This window comes from Oryctolagus cuniculus, chromosome 17 (assembly GCF_051225735.1).
Source record: "Oryctolagus cuniculus isolate XC-2025 breed Fujian yellow rabbit chromosome 17, ASM5122573v1, whole genome shotgun sequence".
NCBI classification, from domain to species: Eukaryota; Metazoa; Chordata; class Mammalia; order Lagomorpha; family Leporidae; genus Oryctolagus; species Oryctolagus cuniculus.
Genome location: NC_142883.1, coordinates 3,244,519 through 3,269,026, shown reverse-complemented (window position 1 = coordinate 3,269,026; position 24,508 = coordinate 3,244,519). Strand labels below are relative to the sequence as shown.

General features: G+C 64.0%; 3 protein-coding genes and 1 long non-coding RNA gene across 6 annotated transcripts; 3 read left to right on the top strand and 1 right to left on the bottom strand.

The window, feature by feature from the left end:
- The first annotated feature begins 3,759 nt into the window (after positions 1-3,759).
- On the top strand, positions 3,760-8,029 carry IL40 (interleukin 40). 2 transcript variants are annotated; one of them, XM_051839712.3, is made up of 4 exons: positions 3,760-4,433; positions 6,114-6,383; positions 6,499-6,595; positions 7,119-7,228. In XM_051839712.3, exons 1-4 carry the CDS (start codon positions 4,088-4,090, stop codon positions 7,123-7,125), a joined length of 720 nt encoding a protein of 239 aa, XP_051695672.3. In that variant the 5' UTR covers positions 3,760-4,087; the 3' UTR covers positions 7,126-7,228. The 2 variants fall into 2 exon arrangements, with proteins under 2 accessions (XP_051695672.3, XP_069916331.2); XM_070060230.2 differs by having other exon boundaries at positions 6,114-6,595; positions 7,119-8,029.
- A 480-nt stretch (positions 8,030-8,509) lies between these two features.
- On the top strand, positions 8,510-11,617 carry SYNGR2 (synaptogyrin 2). Its single transcript, XM_017340214.4, has 4 exons — positions 8,510-8,645; positions 9,960-10,197; positions 10,485-10,624; positions 10,710-11,617. The coding sequence occupies exons 1-4, from the start codon at positions 8,547-8,549 to the stop codon at positions 10,905-10,907; spliced, it is 675 nt and encodes a 224-aa protein (XP_017195703.2). The 5' UTR covers positions 8,510-8,546; the 3' UTR covers positions 10,908-11,617.
- TK1 (thymidine kinase 1) lies at positions 11,334-24,390 on the bottom strand. Of its 2 annotated transcripts, XM_008253145.5 has the most exons (7): positions 24,234-24,390; positions 24,118-24,149; positions 23,402-23,512; positions 21,234-21,327; positions 13,790-13,879; positions 13,412-13,531; positions 11,334-13,333 (listed from the first exon to the last, which is right to left on the bottom strand). In XM_008253145.5, exons 1-7 carry the CDS (start codon positions 24,297-24,299, stop codon positions 13,142-13,144), a joined length of 705 nt encoding a protein of 234 aa, XP_008251367.1. In that variant the 5' UTR covers positions 24,300-24,390; the 3' UTR covers positions 11,334-13,141. The 2 variants fall into 2 exon arrangements, with proteins under 2 accessions (XP_008251367.1, XP_089172834.1); XM_089316708.1 differs by lacking the exons at positions 21,234-21,327; positions 24,118-24,149; positions 24,234-24,390.
- Positions 16,477-22,186, top strand: LOC138846002 (uncharacterized). Its single transcript, XR_011383328.2, has 2 exons — positions 16,477-17,546; positions 21,962-22,186. It is a non-coding gene; the product is annotated as an uncharacterized LOC138846002 (long non-coding RNA).
- Positions 24,391-24,508: the final 118 nt, after the last annotated feature.

The following is a 24,508-nucleotide window of genomic DNA, read 5'->3' as shown; positions in this document are numbered from 1 at the left end:
TGTGTGCAGGGCTCCCAGGGTGTGTGCAGGGCTCCCAGGGTGTGTGTGGGCTCCCAGGGTGTGCAGGGCTCCCAGGGTGTGCAGGGCTCCCAGGGTGTGTGCAGGGCTCCCAGGGTGTGTGTGGGCTCCCAGAGTGTGTGTGGGCTCCCAGAGTGTTCAGGGCTCCCAGGGTGTGTGCAGGGCTCCCGGGGTGTGTGCAGGGCTCCCAGAGTGTGCAGGGCTCCCGGGGTGTGTGCAGGGCTCCCAGGGTGTGTGCAGGGCTCCCAGAGTGTTCAGGGCTCCCAGGGTGTGTGCAGGGCTCCCAGAGTGTTCAGGGCTCCCAGGGTGTGTGCAGGGCTCCCGGGGTGTGTGCAGGGCTCCCAGAGTGTGCAGGGCTCCCGGGGTGTGTGCAGGGCTCCCAGGGTGTGTGCATGGGCTCCCAGGGTGTGTGCAGGGCTCCCGGGGTGTGTGCAGGGCTCCTGGGGTGTGCAGGGCTCCCGGGGTGTGTGCAGGGCTCCCAGGGTGTGTGCAGGGCTCCTGGGGTGTGCAGGGCTCCCGGGGTGTGTGCAGGGCTCCTGGGGTGTGCAGGGCTCCCGGGGTGTGTGCAGGGCTCCTGGGGTGTGCAGGGCTCCCGGGGTGTGTGCAGGGCTCCCGGGGTGTGTGCAGGGCTCCCGGGGTGTGCAGGGCTCCCAGGGTGTGTGCAGGGCTCCCGGGGTGTGCAGGGCTCCCGGGGTGTGTGCAGGGCTCCCGGGGTGTGTGCAGGGCTCCCGGGCTGTGTGTGGGCTCCCGGGGTGTGTGCAGGGCTCCCAGAGTGTCAGGGCTCCCGGGGTGTGCACTAGCAGGAAGCTGGAGTTGGAAAGGAGCCCAGGTGCCTCCTCACCTGCAGCCGGAGGCCGCTCCCTGAACACGGCTTGGGGGAACCCGGTTCAGCCCTTGACAAATCGGGCAGCTTGCTCAAAGTCCGGTCCCTGGGCCCTCGCTCGCTCCCCAGGGTTGGAAGCCCTGAGCCTCCACTGTCACAGAGACAAGTCTGAGGGGGCAGGGCCCGTCCTGAAGCCACACAGGCCAGTGTCCGGCGCGGGGCCTTGGCTTGACAGCATCGTCGGTCTCCAGCACCACGGGCCCTCGCCCACAGGAGGCTCGGAGCAGCCTCCCCCAGCCCAGGTCCCGGGGGTGTGGCCTTTCGATCCTGGGCGTGGCAGCCTGTCACTCAAGCGTCCTCACCAGCCCGTGAACTTTAGATGGAATGGCAGATGTCCTGATATCACAGGGCTGGGTTCATGAATGGACTGATCAGAAGGAAACCCACGGGGCCAGCGCTGTGGTGCAGCGGGTTAAAGCCCCGGCCTGCAGCGCCGGCATCCCATATGGGCACCGGTTTAAGTCCCGGCTGCTCCACTTCCGATCCAGTTCTCCGCTAGGGCCTGGGAAAGCAGCAGAAGATGGCCCAGGTCCTTGGGCCCCTGCACCCGTGTGGGAGACCTGGAGGAAGCTCCTGGTTCTTGGCTTCAGATTGGCACAGCTCAGACTGTTGGGGCCATCTGGGGAGTGGACCGGCAGATAGAAGACCTCTCTCTCTCTCTCTCTCTCTCTCTCTCTCTCTCTCTCTGCCTTTCAAATAAATAAATCTTTAAAAACAAAAAAGGAAACCCACAAGTCTGTTGGAGTGAACGGTGGGTCTCTCTGAGAACTTATGCAAATCCAGCTTCTATTCACAGTGAGGGGCGGAAACGCAGGAGGCAGCGAGCAAAACCTGGGGTGAGGGGCGGTGATGGCGCCCTCAGACCCCCGCCGCCCCACGTGAGCGGGGACCCTGGTCCTCGATGTGTTTGGACCACGAGGAGGAAGCCACTGGTCACCCCACCCCCCGAGGAAGGGCTGCAAGAAGGCTGCCCCAGGGAGGGAACCGAACTCAGCTGATGAGAGAACACGTGCCGGTCGGCAGCTGGGCAGTGAAGATGTGGGCATGGGACCCCCGCACCCACATCCTTGTGCTGCTCCAACTCCAGCCTCCTGCTGATGTCCGCCCTGGGAGGCAGCAGGCCCCGGCCGCAATGGCTGGGTCCCCACGACCCCCTGGGAGACCAGGATGGGGCTCCTGGGCCCTGGCTTTGGCCTGGTGTAACCCCAGCTGTGGCAGGCGTCTGGGCAGTGAACCAGCGGAGGGAAGGTCTCTGTGTCTGTCTCTCTCCCTCTGTCTCTCTGCCTTTTGAATACTTTTAAATAAAACCTATATTCTATTTTTTTTTTAAGATTTATTTTATTTGGGGCCGGCGCTGTGGCACAGCGGGTTAACTCCCTGGCCTGATGCGCCAGCATCCCATATGGGCGCTGGTTCGAGTCCCGGCTGCTCCTCTTCCAATCCAGCTCCCTGCTGTGGCCTGGGAAAGCAGTGGAAGATGGCCCAAGTGCTTGGGCCCCTGCACCCACGTGGGAGACCCAGAAGAAGCTCCTGGCTCCTGGCTTTGGATCAGCACAGCTCCAGCTGTCACGGCCAACTGGGGTGTGAACCAGTGGATGGAAGACCTCTCTCTCTCTCTCTGCCTCTCCTCTCTCTGTGTAACTCTGTGACTTTCAAATAAATAAAAAAGATTTATTTTATTTATTTGAAAGGCAGAGTTAGAGTTACAGGGTGCAGAGGTAGAGACAAAGAGAGACAGAGACAGAGCGAGATCTTCCAACTGTTGGTTCACTCCCTGGATGGTCGCAACAGCTGCTGCCTGTTTCGCCGGCATCCCCTGTGAACATCGGTTCACACTCTGGCTGCTCTGTTTGCAACCCGGCTCCCTGCTAATGCGCCTGGGAAGGCAGTGGAGCACGGCTCAAGCGCTTGGACCCCTGCACCCACGTGGGAACCTGAATGGAGTTCCAGGCTCCTGGCTTCAGCCTGGTCCAGCTCCAGCTGCTGTGGCCATTTGGAGATGAACCAGAGGATGGAAAACATCTGTCGCTCCCTCTCCCTGTAATTCTGTCTTTCACATAAATAGATAAATCTTTAAAAATATAAACAGAGCCAGCTCTGGGCATAGTGGGTTAAGCCGCTGTCTGCAGTGCCAGCATCCCATATGGGTGCCTGGGAAAGCAGCTGAAGATGGCCCGCATCCCTGGGCCCTGCCCCTAAGTGCAGGAGACCAGAGAAGCTGCCGGCTCCTGGCTTTGGATCGGCCCTGTCCTAGCTGTTCAGCCATTTGGAGAGTGAACCAGTGGATGGATGCTCGCTCTCTCTCTCTCTGTCTCTCTCTCTCTGTAACTCTGCCTTTCAAATAAATAAGTAAATCTAAAAGTATAAATCAAGCGACAGCGCAGTGGCCCCGCGTATGTCCCAGCAGTGCGCACCCGTCACCTCTCTCTCGTTCCAAAGCCCCAGAGGAATGGCCACACCCACCAAGCTGCCCCTCCCCGGCCCTGGGCAGGCAGCCCGCGCCCCGGCTCTGCCGTTTCACACACAGCAGCTGCCTCCTGTGCCCCACTCCTCTTTCTGAAGGCCGCACTCGGCCTGATCTTCAGCTGCGCAGTCCGGCAACACCTCGCTCCGTTCCCTTCTGCTTCATCCACTGCACAGAGGCACCGAGGCGTCCCCCTGTGCCACTCGCCGTCTGCGCTCCGTGGTGTTAAGGCCAGTGTGGCGCCACGTGTCTGTGTCCCGCTCCTTTTTAAAGCCGAGTAATATTCCTTTTTCTAAGATGCGCTTGTTTATTGGAAAGACAGCGTTGGGGAGAGAGAGAGAGAGAGAGAGAGAGAGAGAGAAATGGGGTGGGGAGCTTCCACCCGCTGGGTCACTCCGCAAATGGCTCAACGGCCGGGGCTGGGCCAGGCTGAAGCCGGCAGCCTGGAACCCGCCCGGGTCTCCCACATGGTGGCAGGGGCCCAAGGACTTGAGCCATCATCTTCCTCACCAGGACGACAACCAGGCGCTCTGATACAGGACGCGGGCGTCCCAACCAGAGGCTTAACCCGCTGCGCCGCCACGCCCGCCCCAGCCCACCACGTCTGCTAATGGCCGCGACGGTGCTGCCGTGACACGCGTGTGCACGTGGGTCGTTCCCGACATCACTCTGCTCAGCCTGTCAGCTGCCACCAAGCCACGTCTTTGTCTCATACTTGATTAATGCGGTTTTTTTTTTTTTCCTTCCTCCTCCGACCACTTCTGCCAGAAATGGCCCCGGAGACCTCCATTGCCTACAAAGTCCTGGAAGTTTACCCCAGAAGGCGCCTGGTCGTCATCACCTGCCACTCACCGCAGGCGCCCCTGCCCGTCACCTACTCCCTCTGGGGGAGCCAGGACACCCTGGTGACCAAGAAGGTGGTGAGGACCCCCGCGCCGGCCTCCTTCACCATCAACGTCACACTCAAGTCCAGCCCGGACCTGCTCACCTACTCCTGCCAGGCGGCCTCCAGCTCGGGCGCCCACGCGGCCAGCGCCAGATTACACATGTACTGGGAGCTGTGGGCCAGTGAGTGAGGGCCCCGCGGGGCGGGGCGGGGCGGGGCGGGGGAGCTCCCGGGCGGGGATTGCGGGTTCTGAGGGCTGGGCCAGGAGGCTGCCACCTGCAGCCACTCTCAGTGTCCTGGGGGCTGGTCCCAGGTCAGGCCCCACCCCGGCTGGAGATCCCCTGGGCAGGAGCCCGAGGACGCAGCACGAAGGAGCTCAGGGTGGGAGTGACCAAGGCCCAGGCCCTGACAGGTGCAGCTCCGAGCTGTCCCGGCGGCGCTGAGGGTGGCTCCAGGCTCTGGTCCAAGCGTAGCCCCAGATGTTCACGGGGGAGTGGAATTAAAAGACAAACTTCTTATGGTGCAAAACAGCTTGAGGTTCATGAAATAAGAGGTCTTTAGGATGCTCATCAAAAATCCATGTTGCAGAAAACACGGATTTCAAAAAATGGGGGGCCAAAAGACTCGCATTCTTATTTATTTTATTTGAAAGACAGAGAGAGAGAGAGAGAGAGAGAGAGAGAGAGAGAGAGAAGTCTTCCATTGGCTGGTTCATTCCCCAGATGGCTGCAACGGCCGGATCTGATCTGATCCGAAGCCAGGAGCCTCTTCCCAGTCTCCCACGCGGGTGCAGAGGCCAAGCGCTTGGGCCTCCTCCACTGCTTTCCCAGGACACAGCAGAGAGCTGGATCGGACATGGAGCAGCCGGGACTCGAACTGGCGCCCACATGGGATGCCCGCACTGCAGGCGGCAGCCTTACCCGCTACGCCATAGTGCCGGCCCCCATACCCGCATTTTTATTTGCTGAGTCTGGCAACCCAAAATAAACTACACATGAATGGAACTGACTTGCGGGGCTGGTGCTGGGGTGCAGTGGGGTGAGCGGCCTCCCCGGAAGCCTGCTCCCGTCTCAGTGCCTGGGGTTGCCTCCCACCTCCGCGCCGGCCCAGCTCCCTGCTAGCACATCTGGAGGCCCCGCCCCAGGGGATGCTGGGGCCCTGGCTCCCAGGTGAGAGACCTGGAAGGGCTTGCTGGCTCCTGCTGCCTCCTGGCACGGCCCTGGCTGCTACGGGCATTTAGGCAGTGAAGCCGCAGAGGAAAGCGCGCCCGCCCGCTCGCTCTCTGCCTTCACATAAAAATACATTTAAAAATACATTTAAAAAGCCTCAAAAGTAGTAGGCTGATACCGGGCGGAGGCGGCACTCCAGCGGGCTGCCTGGAGGAGGCAGCGAGCACAACCAAGCCTCATTAGGTGATTTTTTTTGTCTTTTTGTTTTCTTTCTTGCCCTTATTTTAAAATTTTTTTGTTTTTTAAAAGATCTTTATTTATTGGAAAGGTAGAGTCACAGACCCAGAGGGAGACAGAGACAAAAAGAGAGAGAGAGAGAGAGAGGTCTTCCATCCACTGGTTCATTCCCCAAATGGCTGCAACGGCTGGAGCTGGGCCGGGCTGAAGCCAGGAGCCAGGAGCTTCCTCCTGGTCTCCCATGGGGTGCAGGGCCCAAGCACCTGGGCCATCCTCCACTGCACTCCCAGGCCACAGCAGAGAGCTGGACTGGAAGTGGAGCAGCTGAGACACGAATCAGGATTCTGGCACTGAAGGCGGCGGCTTTTACCGGCTCGCCAGGGCGCCGGTCCCCGCCTTGTTTTGATGAGGGAGGGGTCTAACATCTTCCACCACGCCTTTGCCCCCTCCTTCCAGAGCCAGTGTCGCAGCTGCAGGCCTCCTTCATCCTGCAGGACCAGGGGTCAGGCCCTGAGGTGCAGGTGTCCTGCCAGGCGTCCTCAGGCAGCCCTCCCATCTCCTACAGCCTGGTAGGGAGGGACGGGCACGTCCGCTTGCGGCAGACGCCACTCCCCGGGCGGCCTGCCAACTTCTCCATCCCGCTGTCCCGGACGCCAGGCTGGCTCCAGTGCCGGGCCGAGAACGAGGTCGGAGCCCAGAGCAGTTCCTTCACGCTGCTGCCACCAGGTGAGGGGCCCGGTGGCTCGCGGGGGCCACTGGTCCCCCGGGACCGGGAGGGCCAGAGGGCGGAGGGTGGAGGAAGTGGGACAGCTCCAGCCGGCCGCTGCCACCTCCCTCGCAGGGGAGCTGCCCGAGGGACCCGCCTTGGTGCTGGCCGGCAGCCTCACGGTCATTTCAGCTATCACCTCTGGGATGCTGGGCTGGAACATGCGGACCAGGTAGGAGACGGGTGCCGCAGACGGGGAGGAGGGGCTGCCGGTGGCCTGGGGCACCCACAGGGGCAGCAGGGGCACGGGGCGGACTGCTGAGGAGTGGTGGACAGTGAGGACAACCACCTTCACGGTGCACCTGCCCCGGGCCACCCTGGGATGGATTCGGCTGGCTCTGCGTGCCCAGGAGATTCCGTCCTCAAGGGGCGAGAGGAGCCAGGGGCTGGGCTCCCCACTCCGAGGTCACGGCCCCACTGTCAAGTGTCCAGGCCTTTGGTCACCCAGCCCTGGCACACGGCCTTGGTGGGGGCCACCCCTGCTCCCTCGTGGACACTGCCGTGTCCTGGTGAGGGGCTCTACCCTTTCAAGAGGCCAGACTCGGGGTGACCCTGCCACCTGAGCCCCTGTTCTCCGCTCTACGAAGTGGGCACAGGGACCTGGCTCCCACTGGCCCGTGACCCGGGCCAGCCTCCTCCCATCCTCCTGCCCGGCCTCCCTTGGCTGACCCGGGCCTCCACGCCTTCGTCATCAGGCTGTGATCCGGGACGTGGCTTGGCTCCGAGTTTTCTTGGCTGCCCTAGAGAGAGACCCGCGGCGGAATGAAGACAGACGAAGGTCGTGGCGGTGGGGGGGTGGGGGAGTGGGCCATGCAGGTCAGGGGACAGGAAGTAGTGGACGTGTCAGAGGAGCAGGCCCCACTGGAAAGGACGCGCGGGACACTGGTGATGGAACCGACCTGCACGTGGGACTGTTAGCTGCTCTGACGCAAGAATGCGGCAGCTATGAGAGCCCTGCACCTGCTCTCGCTGTCTCTGTGTACCCCTAACACTCACAATAAAATCCATCTAAAAAAGGGGGTGAGTGTTGGGGTGCAGCGGGTTAAACCAGCATCCCTCATGAGCACCGGTTCGAGTCCAGCTGCTCCACTTCCGATGCAGCTCCCTGCTAATGCACCTGGCAAGACAGCAGGGGACGGCCCGAGTGCTTGGGCCCTGCACCCAGGTGGGAGACCCGGATGACGTTTTGAGTTCCTGGCCACGGCCTGGACCAGCCCTGGTCTTTGCAGCCATTTGGGGGGGGGGGGGGTGAGCCAGTGGATGGACCATCTCCTCTCTCTCTGTCTCCCCTCACACACACTCTGTCTTTTAAATAAATCTTTAAAAAAAAAAAGGCCAGTCCAGGCCGCCAGCTGCAGCTCTCTAAGCGCCAAGGGCCTTTGGCAAACACTTGCGACGCTGGCTTGAGAATCCAGCAGCTGATGGAAGGCTCCCGCCCTCCTCTCACCTGCTGTCACCCGCTGTCACCCGCAGCTGCTCCCTGGCGGCTGGACGCGGACTGCTGCTGGCCCAGTCCTGCGACTCAGCTCTCCCTCTGACCAGCTCACTGCCGGGGGTACGCAGGGACCCGCCCACCCCGCGCGCGCGTGGGAATCCTCACCTGAGGCCAGCCAGGTCGGGGGTCCGATGGCCGCTCCCGCCCCCCAGCCCAGCCCCAGCCGGCTGTGCTGGGGTGGGGGTGGGGCTGTAACTGGCGTCCACCCTGGCCCCTGGCCCTCACCCTGGGACCCTGCGGTCGGGGCGTGCAGCGTCACGGGACCTCCCAGTGCGACCACCCGGTCCCGGAAGAATCAAGGGGTGGGGGAGGCCTCGAAGGGAGGGGGCGCCAGGCTGCGGCCCGGGGTGTGGAGTGCGGCGCCGGGGACGCGGCGTCTGCCGGGTTCGCTGACCCTTCCGGGGGCCCGGAGCGGGGACACGCAGCGCCCGCGGCGCCGCCGCCCCGCCCCTCCCCGTCCCCACTGCGGCCGCCCCGCACTTTTGCCCCTCCCCGCCCCGCCGCACCCCCACTCTGGCCCCGCCCCGCCGCGCCCCCACTCTGGCCCCGCCCCCGGAGGCGGGGCGCGCGGAGCGGCCGGGCTGGTTCCTCGGCGATCGGCGGCGGCGGCGGCGGCGGCGGCGGCGACATGGAGAGTGGGGCCTACGGCGCGGCCAAGGCGGGCGGCTCCTTCGACCTGCGGCGCTTCCTGGCGCAGCCGCAGGTGCTGGCGCGCGCCGTGTGCATGGTGAGCCGGGGGGCGCGCGCGGGCGGCCGCGGGGACCTCACGGCGCCGCGGGCGCGACAGGTGGCGGCGGCCGAGCGTCCCGGGCCTGGCGGCGCGCACGGGGCCGGCGTCCGGCGGCCCGGGCCCCGCCTTTTGCCCTCCTCGTCCCCGGCCCCCCCGTCCCGCCTGCCCCCGGGTCCTGGGCCCCCGCGCCGTCGGTCCCTGGCGCGGGGTGTCCCCGAGGCGCGTCGGGGAGCGGGCCTGTCGCCCTGCTGGCAGGGGAGGAGCCTGGGGCGGCTCCAGGGCAGGTGGCTTTCACGCTGCGGCCCCAAGCGCGGGGAACCACCGGGTGGGGGCTTCTCGAGGCCACGTGCAGGGGCGGGGAGTCCGGGGAGCCCCCCTGGAAGCTGGCCGGGGGTCTGCTTCCCCACGCGAGACCCCGCGTGCCTGTGGAGCGAGCCCTGCAGCCCTGGGTTCCTGGCGCGGAGGGGTGTCCCGCCCTTGGACCACAAAGGCCGCCAAGGCCTTGGCAGTGGGCAGGCAGGGCGGTGGGCCGGTCCTGCTCACACCAGCCATGCCTGCAGGGACCCCCACATCCGCTCCCAGCCTGACTGGGGTGAAGGCACCATCGGGGGCCGTGTGTGCCTGTGGGCAGGACAGCAGTGCCAGGAGTCCCATGGGGCAGTGAGCCCAGCATCCCGGAGTTCCGGCTTCATCCCAGCGCGGGGGTGGAGCCTGTGGAGTAGGCAGGGCAGAGCCAGGCGTGGAGCCTGAGGGGAGGCACCCAGGTGCCCACAGACCTGTCCCACGTCTGGAGGCCGAGGGTGGGCTTGGGCAGCGGCCTTGAAGTTCGGGGAGGAGGCAAGGAGGACATGGGCTATCCCCAGGGGGCTGGTGGATTCCCCGCCACCCCCCACCCTGACCACCTGGAGTGTGTGCCTGGGCACAGATGGGCTGTGGGGAGAGGACGGCCCTGCAGGGAGCAAGCTGGCCAGCCTGGGCCAGGGCAGGGCCGGGGGCTCTCCCAGGCTGGAGCCAGTCACAGCCTGGCACGTGGAAGTGACCTGCGGAAGACAGTGGGCTGGAGGGTGGCTGAGACACGGGTCTGGGCTCTGTGGCTGTGTGGCCCGTCTCGTCTGAAACCCAAAGTGGGTGTGGGGCCGTTGGGCCAGGGCCGCCCCTCCCAGGAGATCCCCTCCATTCCCCGTCCCTCCCCGGGCCGGGAATCCCCAGGGCCGTCGCGGGCGGGGGTGGGTGGCCTGCGAGCCCGGAGGGGCGGCGGCGCTGTGGGTGCGCCGTGCCCCGACCCGGCCGCAACGCCGCCTCTCCCGGCAGGTTTTCGCCTTGATCGTTTTCTCCTGCATCTTCGGCGAGGGCTACAGCAACACCCCGGAATCGTCGCAGCTGTACTGCGTGTTCAACCGCAACGAGGACGCCTGTCGCTACGGCTGTGCCATCGGGGTGCTGGCCTTCCTGGCCTCCGCCTTCTTCTTCGTGGTCGACGCCTATTTCCCCCAGATCAGCAGCGCCACCGACCGCAAGTACCTGGTCGTGGGAGACCTGCTCTTCTCAGGTACCTGCCGGGGCCGGCTCCTCCGCCCGCTCTCGGGAGCCGAATGTGAGCAGGACGTGTGGGTTCTGGGGTCCCGCGGTGGAGCGGCGCGGGGGCCCCAGCGCCCCGCTGTGTCCCTTTGCACCCAGGGCCGGCAGTGAGGGGCCTGGAGGTCCCAGGCCCCTGGGCCGGACCCCTGCCGGGCCTCCCGCTGTGTCCTTACCTCCAGCCACTGCCCCAGCCCCCCTGGAGGCTCCCCGGAGCCCCCGCCTTGGGGCCTTCCTGATGCTGACCCCTCCCCTCCCCAGCTCTCTGGACCTTCCTGTGGTTCGTCGGCTTCTGCTTCCTGACCAACCAGTGGGCGGCCACCCAGCCGGGAAGCGTGCTGGTGGGGGCCGACTCCGCCCGGGCAGCCATCGCCTTCAGCTTCTTCTCCATCTTCTCCTGGGTAGGGGCCGGGCGGTGGGGGGTGGCCGCCTCTCCCACGCGCGCCCTGTGCCCTCCCTCAGCCCGAGCCTCGGGTCTCCCCGCAGGGCCTGCTGGCCTCCCTGGCCTACAAGCGCTACAAGGCCGGAGTGGACGACTTCATCCAGAACTATGTGGACCCCACCCCGGACCCGAGCACAGCCTACGCCTCCTACCCCGGCGCCACCGTGGACAACTACCAGCAGCCTCCCTTCACCCAGAACGCCCAGACCACCGAGGGCTACCAGCCGCCCCCTGTCTACTGAGCGGCGGCCGGGGGCAGGGTGGCTGGGGTCCCCTGCACCCTGAGCTCCCCCCTCGGAGTCCACCTCCTGGGGCTCCTGCCTCGTGCCTGCCCCAGTTAGCACAGCCCGAGAGCGCACCCAAGTGCCTGTGCCCTCGGGGGCTCCGCAGCCACCCACTCACTCCTCCAAGGCCTTTTGTACTAGAGGGTTTTTAGCTATCCGCGCGTTTTCTCGTCGCTTTGAGTGGCTCCCGGCCACGGAGAGAACCACTGCTGTTCCGACAAGCGCCACGGCTCCTCCCCAGCCCCAGGGAGCCGGCCTGGGGCTAAGGCTATGGCCGCTCCGGTTGTTTGATTCTCTGCCAAAGCCGAGGCTGGGGGTCCCAGCACCTGTCTGTGGCCCCGGCCCCTCACTCAGGTTATGGACTCACCCCCGCCCGCAGCGTGGGCTGGGGTCCTCACCCTCTGCCCGGTGTTGCTGACAGCCGTGGGGTCCGTGGGGCGGGGCTGGTGCCCACCCCAGCGGCCTGGAAGACACTTCCTCCTTGCCGCCCGCCTGTAACACCCAGCTTTATGTAAATACCCCGCCACTGCTGTGAGGGGGCGGGCCCGGGCTGTGGGTCCCGCAGCCCCCAGACCCAGGGACGGACTCAGCCCGAGTTGCCCCGTGCCCTTGGGCTCTGTTAGCCTGGTTTGCAGATGGAATAAATGTTTTTCTCATTCTGTCTCCCACACTGGCCTCGGTCGGGCCCCAGGCTGGGGGCGGGCAGGCAGGGCCTCCCGCGGGCCTGGGCCCTGCTGGGGTCTCATTCCTCACGCTGCCTTCCATCAGTCTCTTAAAATAACCACTGCGCTCAGCTGGTAAACACGCCGGGCTTTCCTGCTCCCTTCCCAGGGCTGGGACGCCGGGAGTCGCTGCTCCGAACCAGCCTGCCCGGCCCCTGGACGCCTCCCCCGGGAGCAGCGGCAGGGCTCGGCCTGGCCGCAGCAGGAACTCCTCCTGGCTTCCTCTTTCGAGCTGTGACAGCCATCGACTGCGGGCGGGCCAGTTTCAAAATCCCGAGCACACACGTGGACAGGGTGGGGTGAGCGCCAGCCCCTGCTGTGGCTGCCCCCTGGGGGCCCACGCCCGCACAGGGCCTGGGGGAGCCAGCTAGGTGTCCGGTGGCCCTCACACCTGGGCCTGCGCCCAGCCCGGCCCCTTCCTGCCCGGGCGAGCTCCCGGCAGCCCATTTTCCGAGGCACCGCTGAGTGGCATCTTCTTGGCTCCTGGACGACCCGAGTGTCTGTTTCACAAACAACACCTGACCACCGGCCTGGCGGGCGGCCTGAGACGCCTCGGCTGCCGGACCTGGGCTCCGGGCTCCCACTCACTCCTCTCGTTGAATGTTCATTTGTTCTTTTATTCGGAAGGCAGAGACAGAAATCTCCTGGCTGCTGGCTCCCTCCCCCCACCAGTCAGGGCTGGGCCCGGCTAAATAAAGCCTGGAGCTTGACTCCACGTGGGTCCCCTGTGTGGGTGGCAGGGGCCCAGGCACTCCCATGTGGGGTGCGGGTCCCCCAAGCAGCGTCCAAAACCCACTCGGAAAGGCAGGCGAGGGCTGGTGCCGCAGGAACACTGTCAGTTACGAGAGGAGTGTCACTCCGACGAGGACTGGGTCGGGATCCCCACGTGAATCGCGTGGGTGCTGTCTACGTGAGACCTGGGAGGCCCCACTCACAGAAGTGCTCTCACACCAGCTGGCAAATTCTAATATTAGTTATAATTAATTTCATACACTATGGCAAAAGGGTAGACCCTGCCTCCCCCCAGGCCCAGCCCGGTGCAGCCCCCTGGCGTCCGCCCCAGCCGGGCTGGTGCCACCAACGGAAGAGGCCGATTCCGGGGAAACCCGCTGCCCCGCTGGGAGGGGCTTTCAGCCGCGAGGGCGGCCAGAGGGGTCAAGTCTCAAGGTGCAGGCCAGAGACTTCACAGGAAGAACAGAAACTCGGCAGTGAAAGCCACAAAGGGGGAAGAAGCCAGCGGTTAACGTCACGGCCACGTGGGGCTCTGCCCCTCTCCCTGGAGTGGGGGTGTCTGCGGCGGCCAGGCAGGGCCACCCCCGGCTGGGCGGGCCTACACAGCAGCCAGAAAGGGAACCAAAAGTGCCAGGGACGGAGACGGAACCCGCTTTCCTCCCGGCTTCCTCTTGTGCAGAGCCACAGGGTGTGGGGCGTGGGCTCCCGCCAGGGGGCAGCAGCAGGGGCTCTGGGCTCTCAGTTGGCGGCGAGGCTACACTGCAGGACCTGCTGGGGGGCGAAGAGCTTCCTGGCGGCCGTGGCCTCGGCCGGCTTGGCCAGCGCCGGGCAGTTCTCCTTGTCCGGCCCTGCAGGCGGGCCCGTGGACTTCTTGAAGTAGCACAGGCGGCACACGGAGTGGTACTTGTCCGCCCCACCGATCACCTCCACCTGAGAGCGGTGACACAGCGGGCTGAGTGCGGGGACGCGCCCCGGCCCGCCCGGCCCGGGAGAACCGGCGGGAGCTACCTCTTTCTCGGAGCCCAGCCTCTTGGTGTAGGCGGCTTCCCGGAAGCACTCCATGCACACGGCTGTCAGCTTCACCACGCTCTCGGCCAGGGGCACCAGGTTCAGGATGGAGCCGAAAGCCTACATCGGCGCGGAGAGACGGCAGGGCCCTGGGTCACCTCCATGAAGTGCAAGCAAGGAAGCCAGGACCTCGATTCCCCCGCCCTGCTCTGTGTCCTGGGGCCAGTCTGGACAGACCAGGCGGTGCTTGGACTCGGGCACACCTGGGCCGAGCAGCCCGGAGTTGCACTGAGACGGGGGGAAGGGGGAGCTCGGTGCCGCACCGAGGCCCTGCCCCTGCCCCGGGTGCCACCCCGACACCCAGATCAGGCGCCTTACCTTCCTCTGGAAGGTTCCATCCAGGGCAGCCACAATCACCGTCTTCCCGGAGTTGGCCATGGCCTCGCAGAACTCCACGATGTCGGGGAACTGGGGGCGGGGAGAGGACAGTGAGCTCCCGCCCTGAGCCGTGGCTTCCAGATCCAGCGACCGGGACCCACTGGGAGCGTGAGCCATAGACAGCGCTGCCCTCCGAGGCCCCCTAGGCCCGGGGCACAGCCTGCTTCCCGCCTCCGGGCCCAGGACGTAGGATCAGGTGGCTGCCCGGCACGGGCCCGGGCTCGGCTGCCACTCGCGGTCGGAGCTGGTAGCTGTATGACCTTGGCGGCGGCGGCACGTGTCCGGCCTTCGTTGTTGGCTGAAGGTCTAAAGGGGCTTAGCTGTGATCCACCCTACGTGCTGCCTGGACACCAGGTGGCCCTTGGGAAGCAGGGACCGTCCACGTCTCCCGGAGCAGGGAGACAAGGCTCGGCCTTAAATACAGAGCCTGCGGAAGCACGCGCACGTGGGCAGTCAGGGGCCAGCCCACGTGGCCCAGGCAGAGGCTGCCGCTTGAACACGAGAAACGTCGAATTTTCATCGGGCAAGCAAATCCACTTCGGATGATCACGTTTAGGGTACTTCAAAAAGCTGAGGAAATGGAATTACAGGTAAATTTGGGGCAGGTGCTGAGCCCAGAGGCCAAGGTGCCTGGGTGTCCCCATGAGCTAACGCAGAGCCTGGCAGGAAGCTAGCTCGAGCGCCTGCCCCCTCCATGGGAGACCTGGACTGAGACCGGCTCCTGGTGTCGTGGGCGCTTGGGGACGAACCACAGGGTGAGTGCTCGCTCCGTGCCCTCACTTAAACGGAAAGCTTACAAGTAAATTTATCTTTCCAAGAATTTTGGTTTATATTTATATGGAAGGCAGAGACAGAGAGAGCGAGAGAGCGAGAGATCTCACAGTGGCTGGCTTACACCCCAAATGCCCACAACGGCCAAGCCTGGCTGACGGAAGCCAGGAGCAGAGGCCCAGGGGCTTGGGCCGTTGCCACGGTCTCCCAGGACGCAGCTGGCGGGAAGCTGGCGTGCGTGTGGAGCTGGGCCTGGAACGCAGACGGGGGGCTGGGAACCTGTGTCCCGGGCGGCACCCAGCACCCGACAGCCATCCTCACTGCCATCGGTCTGCTAGGTTACGTGCCCCCTCCCCCACCCTCACCCCCAACACCTCAGGGTGTCGCTTTACAGGCAGGGGTGACCAGGTCAAAGTGCAGTCAGAGGTCAGAGGTCGGGCTCCAACCCAGTGACAGATGTCATTATAAAGAGATCCAGGCTGGTGGCTGAGATGCCGGTTAGAGAAGGGAAGGGCAGGCGGAGGCTGGAAAAGGCAGCTCACGGCGGCGAAACAGATGCAAGGGGAAGGGGCCAGCCACGCGGGTGAGACGTGGGAGACGCAGGCTCCCCCCCTCGCCCGGCAGCCCGGCCAAGGCCCCTGCTGCCCACCATAACCTCACAGCCAGGGCGGTCACCCCGGTGACTTCCGGGGTCTCTGCCCGAGGTCCCCCCACCTTCCCCAGCGCCTGCCACGGCCCCGTCACAGCCCTGGTATTTCCGCTATAGCCTCGCTGCTACTCCGAGGTCGCGTGGCGCGCTGGGGGTCCCCACGGCTCCCTCCACGGCCCACGGAGCACCGTCCTCACCGGGTCCCTCCCTCTAACGCACAGCACACCTGCCACTCGAGGCTCAGGGCCCGGCCCGTGGTTTGCGTCTCCCACACCCAGACACTGCTGCCACGTGGCACTAAGAATGAACGGGACCGGCCCTTGGACCTGGCCACTCAGCTGTAGACCCCCCGACGCCCGGCAGATGCCTTCCACGTCACACACAGGGCTCAGGGAAACACGGTGCACTCCTCAGGATGGGTGTTTGCTGACCGGGACTGACCTGGCACCATGGTTAAGCCACGGCGCGCAGACTCCTGGGGTCACCAACATCAGACAAGGACACCCTGCGACTGATGAATCAAGACAAAAACATTGAGGCGTAGCGGATGAAGCCACCGCCTGTGACACCAGCATCCCAAATGGGCGCAGGTTCGAGCCCTGGCTGCTCCACTCCTGACCCAGCTCCCTGCTGTGGCCTGGAAAAGCAGCGGAAGACGCCCAAGTCCTTGGGCCCCTGCACCCGCGTGGGAGACCGGGAGGAAGCTCCTGGCTCCTGGCTTCAGTCTGGCCCAGCCGTGGCAGTTGCAGCCATCTGGGGAGTGGACCAGCAGATGGAAGACCTGTCTACAGTCTCTCCCTCTTTGTAACTCTGCCTTTCAAATAAATCTTAGGGCCGGCGCCGCGGCTCACTAGGCTAATCCTCCGCCTAGTGGCGCCGGCACACCGGGTTCTAGTCCCGGTCGGGGCGCCGGATTCTGTCCCGGTTGTCCCTCTTCCAAGCCAGCCCTCTGCTGTGGCCAGGGAGTGCAGTGGAGGATGGCCCAGGTGCTTGGGCCCTGCACCCCATGGGAGACCAGGAAAAGCACCTGGCTCCTGGCTCCTGCCATCGGATCAGCGCGGTGCGCCGGCCGCGGCGGCCATTGGAGGGTGAACCAACGGCAAAGGAAGACCTTTCTCTCTGTCTCTCTCTCTCACTGTCCACTCTGCCTGTCAAAAATAAAAAAAAAAAAATAAATAAAAAAAACAAATAAATCTTAAAAAAAAAAAAAAAAAAAAGACAAGAACAAGGCCCTCCCTAACCACGACTGGGTACAGACAAAACAGGGGCCTTGTCCAAGCCAATCCTGGCCAACGGCAGTGCTGATGGCCTTACCATCCTTCCTTCTCTATTGGCCCCAGGGAAGACCCCACTGGGCCTCTACCCCGGGCCCCAGGAGGACCCAACAGGAGCCCAGGTCCCTTCTAACCCCTCTGGCTGAGACGGCCCACGGTTCTGCGGGCCTGTGTCCTCCTGGTGCCCGGGAATGAACCCACGTTGCTCGGCTCCAGGGCTGCGCCTTCCTAGGGAGCTCATCTCAAAGACTGCTGAGAGCAAATTACGGGCTGTTTTCTTGGTGGACGCCTAACGCCCGGGGTACACCAGCGAGCAGTCAGAAATCACCCCCTGCAGGGGCAGGCGCTGTGGCACAGCGGGTTCAAGCCCTGGCCTGAAGTGCCAGCATCCCATATGGGCACCGGTTCTAGTCCCCGCTGCTCCTCTTCAGATCCAGCTCCCTGCTATGGCCTGGGAAAGCAGCAGAAGATGGCGCAAGTGCTTGGGCCCCTGCACCCGTGTGGGAGACCTGGAGGAAGCTCCTGGCTCCTGGCTTCAGATCGGCCCAGCTCCAGCCGTTGTGGCCATCTGGGGAGTGAACCAGCAGATGGAAGACTTCTCTCTGTCCCTACCTCTCTCTGCAACTTCTGTAACTGTCTTTCAAATAAATGAAATCTTAAAAAAAAAATCACCCTCGCCTACTGCCATCAGCCCTGAGGCCCGCGGCCCCGGCCATGGAGCTGGTTACTGCACTCCGGGGCGGCCCAGGCGCTGGGGTTCCCACCCAGAGGATTTCCCCAAATGCCAACGATCTCTGTGAAGCACCCCAGGCACCGCTGTGCCTTGGCCAGAGTCACAGATTAGCAGGGAAGCTGAGCTTGAGGGAGGCACAGCCGCTCCTGCGTGAGAAGGGGGACCGGGGGCTGGAGGCCCTGCCCCCACCGTGCACAGGAGGCCCGAGCTCCCGGAGAACAAAGGCCCCAGCGGCGAGGGAGCAGCGTGGAAGTCGGGGATGTTTTCACAGTGAGTAAGACAAACACCCCTGCTCGCGGGAGGAAGCAGCCTCACGAGGCGGCCCCTCCCACGGGTCGGCACAGGCAGCTGGCGTGCGGCTCCCTGGCCAGGGCATGCAGATGGCAAACAAGGAAGAGGGGCAGGAGTGGCCTGTCCCGGGCAGAGTGTGCGCCCCCACCCCAGGAGCCCAGCTCTGAGGGTCAGGGATGGAACCCAGGGGGGCACCGGCAGCCGACAGTCCAGCCCCCCAGGGGAGACGCCCCCAACAGCCTCACCCTGGGAGTGCAGCGGGTGGCTGGGACTTGTTCAGGGCGGAGGGCGGAGGCAGAGCCCGGCCCGGGCTGACAGCTGACTGCACCGAGAGGTGGGGCAGGCTGACGGGCAGCTGCTCCCCGAAGCCCAAGTTGGCTCTCCCTGCCGAGTGCAGGCAGAGGACCGTGTGCCACCGGCTCGGGCCGACCACGGTGAGCCTGGTGGGCAGGAGCGGCCACGCTGTCACTCGGGTTGGAGCCACGGAGGAGCGTGGGGGAGAAGTTTCCACTGTGGCGCCTGCCTTGGGACTATCACACCTTGACCTGACCATCTGTTGTTTTAAAATGTCCCTCACACTAAGCGACGAGAACTTGGGGTACATTTGTTAGAGCAGCACTCACGATGCCCCTGATACATTGGAGGCAAACCGAAAACTGCCCGAAGGGTGGGGCCGGTGCCACCTGCAGAGCCGGCACCCCACCTGGGCACAGTCCATGTCCCGGCTGCTCCACTTCCAATCCAGCTCTCTGCTGTGGCCTGGGAAAGCAGCAGAAGATGGCCCAGGTCCTTGGGCCCCTGCACCCTCGTGGGAGACCTGGAAGAAGCTCCTGGCTCCTGGCTCTGGCCTGGCCCAGCTCTGGCTGTTGCAGCCATTTGGGGGGTGGGCCTGCAGATGGAAGATCTGTCTCTGTCTCCCCCTCTCTGTTAACTCTTTCAAATAAACCTTAAAAAACAAAAAGGAACCTGCTGAGGGGTTACAGAGAGAGAGGTCTTCCATCCACTGGTTCACTCCCCAAATGGCCACAACTGTTGGAGCTGGGCCTGATCCGAAGCCAGTAGCTTCCTCCAGGTCTCCCACGCGGTGCAGGGGCCCAAGCACTTGGGCCATCTTCTACTGCTTTCCCAGGCCATAGCAGAGAGCTGGATTGGAAGAGGAGCAGGGGCTGGCGCTGTGGTATAGCGGGTGAAGCCGCCGCCTGCAGTGCCAGCATCCCATACTGGTACCGGTTCAAGTCCTGGCTGCTCCACTTGCGATCCAGCCCTCTGCTGTGGCCTGGGAAAGCAGTGGAAGATGCCCAAGTGCTTGGGCCCTGCACCCACATGGGAGACCCGGAAGAAGCCCCTGGCTTCAGATCGGCTCAGCTCCAGCCCTTGCACTAATTGGGGAGTAAACCAGAGGAGGGAGGACCTCTCTCTCTCTCTCTGACTTTCAAATAAATAAATAAATCTTAAGAAAAGGAGGGGGAGAAAAGAGAAGAGGTGAAACCATTTTCTGGCTGTCTCGCTTTGGAGCAGAAGAGTGGGATATTGAATCTTGGGGGGCATCTCAGCCCACAGGTGCTGGGGTTTACAGCCTACAACACAGAACGCACCAGCTGGCACGCACGAGCCACAGCTGCGCACCTCACCGGCCAGCTCGGTAAATCAGAACGCGGGCCCCGGGAGCACCTCTGGGCGCCGAGTCTCCCTGGCGCTCCTGTGAACGTGCGGGGAGACAGGAAGCGGGAGGGTGTCCCGGGCAGGACATCGCTGGGAAGGGTGGGATTCCCGTAACAGCGCGAGGACTTTCCACGCTCCTGCTGCTTCGTCGCCTCTTAGGAAGAGCTGCCTGGGCCGGAAAGTCCCTGGCATCGCTTGGCGTGCCGGGAACCGTGCACAAGCCCAAGCCGGCTCTCGACCGCAGCAAAGCCTCAGCTAGGAACAAGCACTTGGATGCCCACAAAAAAGTATCAGGATACAGGGAACAGAACCTCCCCCGGACGCTGGCCAGAGAGACCGCACGTCACCTGCCCAGGAAGTAGCCCTACGTGACCACAGCCGTCTCCCTGGCAACAAGGCAGCGAGCGTGGCCACTGCTGAAGGCCGCAGATCACCCTCATTCGCTGCCCCGCTTACACGGAAAGACACTTCCAGAAAAAGCCGGGACAGCTGCCCCCACACACCGTGGCTGGGGAGCTCCCAGAAGGGGCCGGTGCTGCCGCCTGAGACGCCAGTGCCCCACGCTGGAGCACCGGCCCGTGTTCCAGCAGCCACACTTCCGAGCCAGCGTCCCGCCACTGTGCCAGCAGTGGAGGGAGGCCCAGGCGCCTGGGGCCCTGCCACTCACGGGGAGACCTGGATGGAGAGTCGGCCTGGTCCGGCTCTGGCTGTTGCAGGTATTTGGGGACTGTCTCGCCCAGGGCCACATAAGGCCCACGAAATCCTGTGGTCCGGCCCTGTCAAGGCAACCGCAGGCAGGAGCGGGAAGTCACTAAATCTGTGGCAGGCTGATTTTTAAGCTGGTGATTGGTATGGCCCACGAGTGTGCTCATCAATACCCAAGTGGCCCTTGGCAGAAAAAAGGGCCTCCACCCCTGCAGGGGTGGAAGATCTCTCTGTCCCTCCCTGTCACTCTGCTTTCAAATAAATAAATGAATTCTTAAAAAAAAAGAAGAAAAGCAAAACAATAAGGAGCAAGCAGGAAGCAACAATGAGCCAAACAAAACACTCCCATCAACCAGTGCGGGGAGAGCTTAATTTGTTCACGAGGAAAATTGTTTTTTTTTTTTTTTTAAAGATTTGATTTATTTACTTGAGAGGTAGAGTTAGAGAGAGAGAGACAGAGAAGTCTTACATCTGGGCTGGTTCACTCCCCAAAAGACCACAACGGCTGGAGCTGCTCCTATCAGAAGCCAGGAGCCAGGAGCTTCTTCTGGGTCTCCCATGTGGGTGCAGGGGCCCAAGCACTTGGCCATCTTCTGCTTTCCCAGGCCACAGCAGAGAGCTGGATCGTAAGTGGAACAGCTGGGACTTCAACATATTTTCGCCGGTCCCAAAAATATGTGCTTATTAAAAACAGGAAAATATGGGGGCCGGCACTGTAGTGTAGTGGGTTGAGACTCCACCTGGGGCGCCGGCATCCCACATGGGTGCTGGTTCATGTCCCGGCTGCTCCTCTTCCAATCCAGCTCTGCTGTGGCCTGGGAGGGCAGTAGAAGATGGGCCAAGTGCTTGGGCCCCCGCACCCGTGTAGGAGACCTGGAAGAAGCTCCTGGCTTTGCATCGGCCCAGCTCCAGCCTTTGTGGCCATTTGGGGAATGAACCAGCAGTTGGAAGATCTCTGTCTCTCCGTCTGTCAGTAACTCTACCTCTCAAATAAATAATAATAATAATAATAAAGAGTTATCCTTGTTACACACTACACATCCTTAGTCTATGCTCTCAAATCCAAGGCCTCTCGGGGAATCTTGGATTTTTGGACTGGGGGTGCCGGAGCGGTGAGGTCTAAGCAAGCATTCCAGAACCCCCGCAAACCCCGCGTCTGAAACACTTCCGGTCCAAGCATTTCCGGTAGGAACACTCAACCTGCGGTTCACCGGAGGACCAGGCAGAGTGACGCCCACGGGCAGGGAGAGAGGCAGAGGGGGCACGGAGGGAGGGAGGGGTCAGCCGCAGCCAACTTACAAACTGCCCTTCATCGATGCCTATGACGGCCACGGCCAGGGCCTCCTGAGCCACGTCCCGCAGCAGGCAGGCCGGCAGCGCGTCCATGGTGTTCCTGGGAAGACAAGGTTGGCGGGGGAGCAAGGTGAGGGGGGGACCAGAACGCCGGGGCCAGGGAACAGCCACTGTCGCTGCCGCCCTCCACCTGCCGCGCTGCCCAGATGGCTGATGGGAAGGAAACCAGGGCAAACCAAGGGTCTCGCATCTTCCCCTGGACTGGGCACCTCTCAGTCCCGGCTGCTCCACCCCGATGCAGCTCCCTGCTAATGCGCCTGGGAAGCTCTGGCTAATGGCTCGGTCCTGGCCCAGCCGTAACCATTGCAGCCATCTGGGGAGTGAACCAGTGCCTGGAAGATCTCTGCTCTACCTTTCAATATACAAATATTTTTAAAGTGACCGTGGTGTAGTGGGTTAAGCTGCCTTCTGATGCCAGCATCCCACGTGGGCACGGGTTTGGATCCCGGCTGCTCCACTTTCGATCCAGCTCTCTGCTAAGGCTCCTGGGAAAGCAGCAGAAGATGGCCCAAGTGCTTGGGCCCCTGCACCCATGTGAGACCCGGATGAGGCCCCTGGTTGCAGCCTGGCGCGGCCCAGCCACTGTGGCCATTGAAGGAGTGAACCAGAGTATGGAAGCTCCCTCTGTAACTCTGCCTTTCAAATAAATCAACGTATCTTTGCTTCCAACCCAGCTCTCTGCTAATGGCCTGGGACGGCTCCGGAGGATGGCCCGAATCCTTGGGCCCCTGCACCTTGTGGGAAACCCAGAAGTAGCTCCTGGCTTTGGCCTGACCCAGCTCCAGCCATCGCGGCCATTTGGGGAGGGAACCAGCCAATGGAGGATCTCTTTGTAACTCTGCCTTTCAAATCAATCAATCAATCTTCAAAAAATAAATAAATAAAGCTATTAAGTGCAAGCCATCTCACTTGATGCTTTGGACTTTAAGTTAGCAATGTCTAGTATGAGGGAGTCTTTGAAAAGTTCACGGAAAATACATATTCTGAAACACGGATTTCAGAAACTTTTTGCACCAAAAGAAATGTATCTTTTCATTCAACTTTTCCACGAGCTTTCTGAAATGCCCTCGTGTGAAGCTGGCGCAGACCCCAGAGCGCCCCCGCCCCACCCCACGCAGCAGGCGGAGGAAGCCAAGGCCGTCGCGGGGCAGTGCCAGGCTCACAGCACCTAAGCCCGGTCTGCAAATCTCCGCGGTCATAAAATACAACGTGAAGGAGGCGCCCAGAGCGGGAGACTGGACCGAGCCTGAGAATCCAGGAGCCCCGCCCGGCGGGGACCCCAAGAGCGGAGAGCTTCCTCCATGTGGCAGCCGCTGCAGGGGGTCAAAGGGCTTCGCGGAGGTCAGACGAGAGGGGCCAGCGTGGGCCAGCGCGGACCTGCTGTCGCCGCAGTCTGGAGCCGCGAGGTGTGCGGGGAGGTTCTAGCGACTGACACCGGGGAGCCCGCCCCTTCCAGGGCCTTACTTATCTGAAGGGGGACACCGCGGTCCCCACCCTTGCCTGCTGCTCTGAGCCGGCCTGCAGCGGGACAGGCAGCTTCCGGAAGGTTCCGCAGCCCCCAGCTGCCTATGAAAAGATGCCACACTGGGCCGATCCTGCTCCGTTTCCGTCGGCCATCACCCCCGCCTGGGTCAGGACTCGAACGTTTCTCTGCCAGGCAGGCGGCCGAGACGCGGCTCAGGGGCCTGGGTTCGAGTCCCAGCTCCCCACTGATGGCTCAAGGACTTGAGTGGCAACCGCTGAGGTGTCGGGAGAGGCTCTCTCCGCCTTTCAAATAAGTCAATAAAACGAAAGGAAAACCTCTTCCCAAACGCAGGGAACCGAGGGCGGGCAGCGCCCGAAGCTGTCAGTGATCTGACCCCGACCCAGCACAGCCAGCCAGAACTGCACCTGCAGGCTACCCAGAGCTGGTGCCACTGGGCCGGCACGCTGGGCGTTCGGGGTCGCTGACCCCCCTCCCCCCGACAAGTACAGGCGCCTGCAGCCGTTGTCACGTGGATTCCAAGGGCTGGAGCCGCCCCACGCCCACCGTGCGCGGCTGGGTCCCCTCGCGGGCATCGGCTCTGTCACCCTAAGGGGTTTCCGCAGGACGGCCCGAGCGGGCAGCGACTGACCGGTCATGCGTGCAGAAGCTGTGGCTGTAGCGGACGTCCTTGGCGTACTTGATGACCAGGCACTTGTACTGAGCGATCTGGAAGCGGCGGACCCGTCTCATGAGCTCGGTACTGCGAGAGCAGAGAAGGCCGGCTGAGCCAGCACACAGGCCTGCCCGGCCCCCAGGCTGCCCTTGGCCCCCTGCCCCCTGTCCCCGGCCCACGGCCCCCGGCCCCGGCCCCCACCCCGGCCCCCTGCCCCCTGTCCCCGCCCCGGCCCACGGCCCACGGCCCACGCCCCCGGCCCCCACCCCGACCCCCGCCCCAGCCCCGGCCCCGGCCCCGGCCCACGGCCCACGCCCCGGCCCCCGGCGCCCTCTGCTGGTGCAGCCAGCCCGAGCACCGCCCAGGGGTCAAGGCGGGTGCAGAGAGAACCGGGGCGCCTGCCTGCGGGCCGCACCCCTCCGGAGGGCGGGAGGCGAGGAGCACCTGCCCAGGGCGGGGAGGGCGAGCGCGTTCCCAAGGAACCTGCTCCCGGGGTCGCGGGCTGCAGGGGTGCCCGGGGGTCCCAGGGGAACCTGGGCGGGCGGGGGAGCTGGGGAGGGGCTACAGTTCATCAGGCGGGGCCCAGCTCCAGGAGCTTGACAGGAGGGTCCCGGCGGGGGGCCGCGGCCCGGGCAGTCAGGCCGGAGAGGGTCTCCGGGGAGGAGGGGCTCACCGCGCCCCGGGGCCATTACCTTTTCCCTGAGAACATGGGCCCGAGGATCACCTAGGAGAGAAAGCGAGGTCACTCGGCGGGCCCCGGCCGCCGCCCCGGCCGCCGCCCCGGCCCCCGCAGGCCCGCGCTCCGCACCTGGATCTGTCCCCGGGTCTTGCTGGGGGAGCTGGGCAGCACGGTGGGCAAGTTGATGCAGCTCATGGCGCGGCCTGGAAGCTCGCAGCACCGAGACCCTTCTCAGCTGTACCCGGCAAGTTCCCGCCAGACCCGCGCCTCCCGCCTTTATTGGCGGCACTCTGGCCAATCGGGAGCCGGCGCCGTCGCCCCGCAGCCAATCAGCGTCCAGCACGAGCGGCGGGAGATTCGACCGCGGCCCGCCCCCTCGCGGCGGTGATCCAGGCCGCGCCCTG

What these genes read in the sequence shown, in the direction of transcription:
- IL40 (XM_070060230.2), top strand. Translation starts at nt 4,088, where the DNA reads ATGCGGTTTTTTTTTTTTTCCTTCCTCCTCCGACCACTTCTGCCAGAA. An exon ending in GTACTGGGAGCTGTGGGCCA is followed by an intron (nt 4,434 to 6,113) that starts GTGAGTGAGGGC and finishes CCCTCCTTCCAG; the next exon opens with AGCCAGTGTCGCAGCTGCAG. An exon ending in GGCTGGAACATGCGGACCAG is followed by an intron (nt 6,596 to 7,118) that starts GTAGGAGACGGG and finishes CTTCGTCATCAG; the next exon opens with GCTGTGATCCGGGACGTGGC.
- SYNGR2 (XM_017340214.4), top strand. Translation starts at nt 8,547, where the DNA reads ATGGAGAGTGGGGCCTACGGCGCGGCCAAGGCGGGCGGCTCCTTCGAC. An exon ending in TGGCGCGCGCCGTGTGCATG is followed by an intron (nt 8,646 to 9,959) that starts GTGAGCCGGGGG and finishes CTCTCCCGGCAG; the next exon opens with GTTTTCGCCTTGATCGTTTT. An exon ending in TCTTCTCCATCTTCTCCTGG is followed by an intron (nt 10,625 to 10,709) that starts GTAGGGGCCGGG and finishes GTCTCCCCGCAG; the next exon opens with GGCCTGCTGGCCTCCCTGGC.
- TK1 (XM_008253145.5), bottom strand. Translation starts at nt 24,299, where the DNA reads ATGAGCTGCATCAACTTGCCCACCGTGCTGCCCAGCTCCCCCAGCAAG. An exon ending in AGACCCGGGGACAGATCCAG is followed by an intron (nt 24,150 to 24,233) that starts GTGCGGAGCGCG and finishes TTTCTCTCCTAG; the next exon opens with GTGATCCTCGGGCCCATGTT. An exon ending in ATGGAACCTTCCAGAGGAAG is followed by an intron (nt 13,532 to 13,789) that starts GTAAGGCGCCTG and finishes GCGCCGATGTAG; the next exon opens with GCTTTCGGCTCCATCCTGAA.